At 38.4% G+C, this 7709-nt stretch overlaps 1 protein-coding gene across 1 annotated transcript; it reads right to left on the bottom strand.

Moving 5' to 3' along the window:
- Window positions 1–5990: 5990 nt before the first annotated feature.
- On the bottom strand, window positions 5991–7166 carry LOC131899918 (putative P2Y purinoceptor 10). Its single transcript, XM_059251385.1, has one exon. The coding sequence runs from the start codon at window positions 7047–7049 to the stop codon at window positions 5991–5993; it is 1059 nt and encodes a 352-aa protein (XP_059107368.1). The 5' UTR covers window positions 7050–7166.
- Window positions 7167–7709: the final 543 nt, after the last annotated feature.

The following is a 7709-nucleotide window of genomic DNA, read 5'->3' as shown; positions in this document are numbered from 1 at the left end:
TTGAAACTGAGAAGCTTCTATACAGCAAAGGACACAGTAAATAAGACAAAACGACAGCCTACAGAATGGGAAAAGATCTTCACCAACCTCACATCTGACAGAGGACTGATATCCAGAATATATAAAGAACTCAAGAAACTAGACATCAAAATACCACACAGTCCAATTAAAAAATGGGCTATAGAGCTAAACAGAATTTTCGACAGAAGATGCTCAAATGGCTGAATGACATTTAGTCATCAGGGAAATGCAAATCAAAATGACTCTGAGATGCCATCTTACACCTGTCAGAACGACTAAGATCAAAAACACTGAAGACAGATTACGTTGGAGAGGATTTGGAGCAAGGGGAACACTCCTACACTGTTGGTGGGAATGCAAACTTGTACAGCCACTTTGGAAATCAGTATGGCGGTTTCTCAGAAAATTGGGAATCAATCTCCCTCAAGACCCAGCTATACCACTCTTGGGCATATACCCAAGGAATGCTCAATCATACCACAAGGACACATGCTCAACTATGTTCATATCAGCATTATTCGTAATAGCCAGAACCTGGAAACAACCTAGATGCCCTTCAACTGAAGAATGGATAAAGAAAATGTAGTACATATACACAATGGAGTACTACTCAGCAGAGAAAAACAATGATATCATGAAAATTGCAGGCAAATGGATGGAACTAGAAAATATGATCCTGAGTGAGGTAATCCAGACTCAGAAAGACAAACATGGTATGTACTTACTCATAAGTGGATACTAGATGTAAAACAAAGGATAGCCAGAGTGCAACTCACAGCTTCAGGGAGGCTAGATAGTAAAGAGGACCCTAGGATAGACCCTAGGATTGCCCAGCAATGGAGAAATGGATGAGATCTACATGAGCAAACTGGGGGTGAGGGGGGTGTAATGGAGGGCAAGGGTTGGGGGAAAGAGAGCTTATGGGAGCAGGAGGTCCTAGCTGGATCAGGAACAGAGTGGGAGAACAAGGAAAGAGATACTATGATAAATGAAGACACCATGGGAATAGGAAGAAGCAGAGTGCTAGAGAGGTCCTTAGGAATCCACAAAGATGATTCCACTATAGACTACTGGCAATGGTCGAGAGGGTACCTGAGCTGACCTACTCTGGTGATCAGATGGCTGAACACCCTAGCTGTCATGATAGAACCCTCATCCAGTGACTGATGGAAGCAGATGCAGAAATCCACAGCCAAGTCCCAGGCAGAGCTCCAGGAGTCCAATTGACAAAAGAGAGGAGGGATTATATGAGCAAGAGACATCCAGACCATGATTGGAAAAACTACAGAGACAATTAGCCAAACTAGTGGAAACACATGAACTGTGAACCAATAGCTGAGGAGCCCCCATGGTACTGGACTAGGCCCTCTGGATAAGTGAGACAGTTGTTTAGCTTAGCTTCGACTGTTTGGGGGGCCCCAGGCTGTGAGACTGGGACCTGTCCTTAGTGCATGAGCTGGCTTTTTGGAACCTAGTGCCAATGCTGAGACACTTTGCTCAGCCTTGGTGCAGGTAGGAGGGGCTTGGACCTGCCTCAACTTAATGTACCAGGCTCTGCTGATTCCCCAGGGGAGACCTTGCCTTGGAGGAGGTGGGAATAGGAGGTGGGTTGTGGGGGAAAGGCTGGGTTGTGTGAGGAAGGAGGACAGGGGAATCTGTGGTTGATATGTAAAACAAATAGAAAAATCTCTTAATAAATAGATAGATAGATAGATAGATAGATAGATAGATAGATAGATAGATAAGAAGCCACACTAGCATTTCTAAAGAATACAGCGTTAAAATATAGATCCCTGCAATATTTTAGGAAAATCCAGAATTCAATATATTTTCTTCCCCCTTATCCAGAAATTTTTGTTTTTATGTTTATTCTCCTTTATTACATTATCTAATTTTGGTTACACATTTTCTCATTATTGGAATGTCTTTTTCATTTTTATTTATTTTCTTTGTCTATTTTTCCTAAACCTATGGTCCCTTTCTCTTCATCTTCGTCATATACAGCAGTTTGTCTAATCCTCATTGAGTACTACTGGGGATTGAGGCTTCAAGAGCTGGCTACTAAGAAGATCTCCAACTACAACAAACAAACAAAAAATCCAAGTCAAAATATGTACAAACTGCAACACAGAAACAAACAAGAAACAATAAAAAAATGATGCAACAAGACTTCTCCAAATTATCATAACTCCTCAACTAACAAAATGAAAAAATACTGACATGAGTAAAATATGAAAATAGATCTCAAAAATTATTAGCAAAAATGACCAAAAACTGAAAGAGAATACAAAGAAATATATAAATGAGGCAGGGAAATTAAGCCAGGACCTAGACAGGAAAGCTAGTAACATACAGAGGAAAGTCAACAACACGTATGAAACTCAAAAATAGGATGGAAAAGTCATAAACATGGAAGAGAAGTTTATTAGGAAAATTCATAATTTGAAAAGAAATAGAATTGTTGGAAATAAAGATGTTAATAACCCTAAAAATGCAAACAACCAAACAAAAGACAGACTGTCAGATAGAGGACAAGGTCAAGAAATTACTACATTAAAACATTAGTAATGGAAAAAAGAAATGAGCATGACCACAACAACCCAAATCTGGATTACTATCAAGATATCAAACATAATTCATAGGACAGAGGAAGCGTCACTAAAAACTAAAGGCACACAATTCTAGTCAACAAAATGACAGCAGAAAATTTCTCAAATCTGTATAGACATCCAAACACAAGAGGCCTTTAGAAGGCATCAAAGGATGTTATAAGCAAATGGTAAAAATATAATGTTAGAGGCTGTCTGGGGAAAATGCAACCCACCCCAAATGTAAGCACATCTGAATAGTATCAGATCCCTCACCAGTAGTCTTAGATCCATGAAACCACGGAATGACATATTTTAAGGCCCCAAAGTAAATAACTGCCAACAAAGATTTCTATATCCAGCCAAGCTATCAGTTCATAGCCACCAAGCCAGCACTACAGAAAAATGCTTAAAATACCACAGATTGGTGAAGATAGGGAGATTCATTATGTTTCAGCTGCACAAGCATGGGGCCCCTGTAGCATGAATCTTAAAGAGTCTTATTAATTAAACAAACCCAGAGCCAAGTATTGGGGTGAAGCTGGAAGATCAGAGAGACAGAACAAGCCACAGCTAACCTCACCTTGCCAGTTCGTCAGCTGATCTTGTTTCCTCAGACTGGAAGCCTCTGTGTCCTCATATCCAAATGGCTCTCAGCTCAACTGTGCTCCAAAGCCTGAAAGCTTAACCAGCCAAATGCTTCTTCTTTCTGATCTTCACACCTTATATATCTTTCCTTTCTATTACCACTCCCTGGGATTAAAAGGCTCGCTTTCTGGGATTAAAGGCGTGTGTCACCATGCCTGGCTGTTTCCAATGTGGCCTTGAACTCACAGAGATCCAGAGAGATTTCTACCTCTGAAATGCTAGGATTAAAGGCGTGTGCTACCACTGCCTAACTTCTATGTTTAATATTGTGGCTGTTCTGTCTCTGATCCCAGATAAGTTTATTAGGGTGCACAATATTTTGGGGAACACAATACCACCACAAGCCCCAAGTTTCTATCCCAGGCACCAACATAAAAGCCAGGCAAAATAGCAAGCATCTGCAACTCTAGTGCTAGGTACCCTGTCTCAAAAAGTAAGATAAAGAGAGATCAAGAAAGACATTCAAGATCAAAACGATGGATTCTATCTGCACACACTATGCACACACTCAAAGACATGTATAACACACACACACACACACACACACACACACACACACACGCACGCACGCACGCATGCACATGCACACGCACACACACACACGCACAATCCTATACACAGAAAAGGAAGACAATCTTTTTATGAGAGTACAACAAATACATTTTATGAGAGGAATAAATGACCAAGGAGAGTGAGGAAAGTATCTATCATGCCCAACACAGAAAACCTCTAATTCTAAATTATAGGGAAATTCTAAATTAATAGGGAAAACGAAAGAACCAACAATAAAATCCAAGCAACTCAAAACACATCCAACTGAATTAAACAAATTAGCAGACCTCTGTTAACAACAATGTTAAATATAAATGACTTCACCTCACCATTAAAGAGATTAGCCTAGTCTATTTAAAAAACAAGATCCAACTATCTATTCTTTTTCTGGGTATATAGCTGATGGGTTGTAAGAAAACATTTTACAGAGATGTTTCCACATGCATGTTTATTGCTGAACTATTCACAACAGCAAAGATACAGAAGCAGTCTAGGTATCCATCAATGAATGAATGGATCAACAAAATGTAGTTTTATAAACAATGGAATTTTATTGAACTATAAAGAATTAAATTACACCATTTTGGGGAAAATGAATGGAACTGAAGATCAGTATGTTAAGAAAAATAAACCAGGGGCTGGAGAGATGGCTTACTGGTTAAGAGCACTGACTGCTCTTCCAGAGGACCCTGGTTCAATTCCCAGCACCCACATGGCAGCTTACAACTGTCTGTAACTCCAGTTCCTGAGACCCAATACCCATGGCAAAACACCAATGTACGTGAAATAAAAATAAATTTAAAAAAAAAAAGAAAAATAAACCAGACAAATATGAAATTTTTAATCATATATAATAATAATATTATATTCACACACATGAAACATGAAAGTAGAGAGGAAAAGGAGAGATGAAAAGGGACACATGCAAAGTGTGATAAGGGAGGTAATCAAATTCAAGAGGTAACATTTGTATCAAGAATGCAGAAAAGAGAATGTAGGAAGAAGAAGGCACCAACAAGAATTGGAGGGCAGTCAAGAGAAGGCTGTGGGGAGTAAATAAGAAAGTACAATGATGTATGTATATGAAAATATCACAATGAAATCCATTCCCTTATATGCTAACCAAAAAATTATAATAAAAATTAAAGGCTATTCAAAAAACAGACAAGACAAAAATAGTAATTTTATAAAACTATTGCTTTATAAAAATTCATTTTAATGATACCCAATATTTGAAAATATTAAGCTTCAAAATTTCCAGTGGGAAAGATTTATATTAATAATGATGCAACAACAGGGATTTTTTTTGGAATGGCAGTGTTTGTTCTGCATTAATGATAGGATTCAATTCATTTCATTGGTATATTTTGCTTATAAAAACTTAGGTTCAACTAAGTCTTAGCAAAATGAAAACTGCATGTATTGTGTGATTCTTCTGGAATCTGTTGATTTAAATGTATCAAATGAAGTTGTCTGAAGTTACATATGAAACAATCAACCTAGCCAGAGAATGACACAGCTGATTTTAATAAACAGATAAATGAGACTATTTCCCAATTAGTGCCAGTAAACACAAATAGGCATCACATCACAAACAGACATTTAGGCAAAGAGATTTCATTTTGAGCCTTTAAACTCAAGTTTGTTAAATATGCAGAGCACAATCCTGTTTATGGTATTTGCATTGTGGTTTCCATGGTAATTTTGAGAAGTTCATCTGAAATGATTTTTTTTCTTCAAGGTGAGAAAAAGGAAATCTTATAGATATTTTAAGTTATAATATTGTTAATTTCCATAATTTATGTTAATATGAAAAGCCATCCCTCTGTAATACAATTGGAGAAGTAGTGTATGTTTTCTAAATAAAGTTAGGGTCGTATTCTGATGTAGACCTGTCACTGTATAGATAACTTGTACATGTCCACTAATTTTTAATGTATTTTGTTTTTCTCAGGTGAAGATGAGATGATTGTCCCCATTACTGAGGAACAGATGTGAGACCCCTTCTGCTGATTATCACTTTCTGTGAAAAAAAGTCTTTTTCTCAGAAGGTCCACAGATGTTCTTGGCATAAAGAACTCCAGTAGACAGATTATTTTGAGTGAAGTAGCCATGTTTCTTCAAGACACTCAGTATCTCTTTGAAATGGCCTGGCTAACCTGACAGAGTATAAAGGTTATTCTAGAGAATTATCTCATCACATTGTGTTGGAACATCCAAACATTCAAGAGAGATAGTCTGAAGATTCTCGTTCCTCTGATGAATTTCCAAAGTACTATCCTTACATCGCACACATGACTGGATGACCAAACTGCCATGTTCTGAAAACCGATCACGAAATTCCGAAGTCATAAAATAATACACAACTGGATCAAGGCAACAATTCAGATTTGCAAGACACAGGGAAATGATGTGGAAACACAGAGTGCTCTTAATAAAGGAGCAGTTCGAGAAGACATGTTGCTTCACCATCATAAAGAACGGGAAGTTGAGATGGTAAGGAGTGAAGCACACTATGAATACCACTGCACACATTAGGACCATCCTCAAAGCCTTTTTCCTCTCTTTAATATTCTGAGGTGGATCTTGGAATTCCTGTAAAGATTTTCTTGTTTTCCATGTGCAATAGGTAATAATTACAACAGGCAATACAAACCCTCCAAGTTCAGCGGCAGTTACCATGCCAATGGAGGAAGCCATACTAATGTCATGAAGCCCTAAATCAGCAAAGCAGGATTCAGTGTTGTTGGCTAAGCCAGCACTTCTCAGGATAGGAAGTGGCAAACAGGCAGTCCCCATGATGACCCAGATGGCAGCACTGATGCCCACGTCATACCTACGCTTCCAGTTTCTGGCTCTGAATGGCTTCAGGAGAAAGAAGCACCGCTGAAGGCTGATGCATGTCAAGAAAAAAATGCTGGCATACATGTTGAGATATTTCAGATAGAAGCAGAGCAGGCAAAGGGCCCTTTGGAATGGCCAGTGACGGTTGATGTAATAGTAAATCCGGAGAGGTAAGGACAGGACGTGAGCAAGATCCGCCACTGAGAGGTTGATCATGAAAATGATGGCCTTACTCTTCTTGCTGATGAAGCGGCACAGAACCCACAGGGCTGCACTGTTAGCCAGGAGACCAGGGATGAATATTAAGCTATAGGTGGTTGCATACAGAGAGTACTGAAATGTCAAATAAGTAGCATTGCAATTACTCACAGCAGTGCTGGTACTATTGCTGCCCATCTTGAATATCTCAGTATGTTCATCAAGGTGAACTATAGAGTTACAACTCCTGCCCAAGGATATAGGTGGTTGCCAAGAGGACTTGCTGAAACAGCATTTGTAGATCAGTGCACTTTACTCTCATACTGTTTGTGCTGTTAATTACCATCTTGTGCATTTATGTTCCTTTGCATGGTGGTTTCTGTGGAAAATAGAATAAAGATAGAGTCAGAGGCAGGTCAGCACATGTGAATATGCATATTAGTTGTATTCCTACCAGAGATATTTAAATGTGATCTTTCATAAATTTGAAAGCTCTCATCTATGTCAAATTAAAATAGTGTAGCAATTTGCCAAGAGATAAATAGCAGTGAGGAAGATATTTTCAAGAATGTAAAAGATCACTGTTTTGACAATAACTTCAGTCAGGTTTTTTACTTTGACAGAGAATCATCGAAGTTGCAAAGGTTAACAACAGCCAAGATCTCAAGGCCCATCAGCCCCAGACAAATATTCCATCGCCCTTATGAAATTTCATGTTTCATTTGTATACCTGTTTCTGCCCAAAGTTTGAAATCTTGCCAAGTTATTGTCATCAACTATGGGATAATGAACTCTTTATTCATTTTCAATAGCTACTTTATAAATTATTAGATGGTTGTTAAGGTGAGCTATGAACTC

This window comes from Peromyscus eremicus, chromosome X, assembly GCF_949786415.1.
Source record: "Peromyscus eremicus chromosome X, PerEre_H2_v1, whole genome shotgun sequence".
NCBI classification, from domain to species: Eukaryota; Metazoa; Chordata; class Mammalia; order Rodentia; family Cricetidae; genus Peromyscus; species Peromyscus eremicus.
Note: the sequence above shows the minus strand (reverse complement) of the source record. Positions and strands in the feature narration are given on the sequence as shown.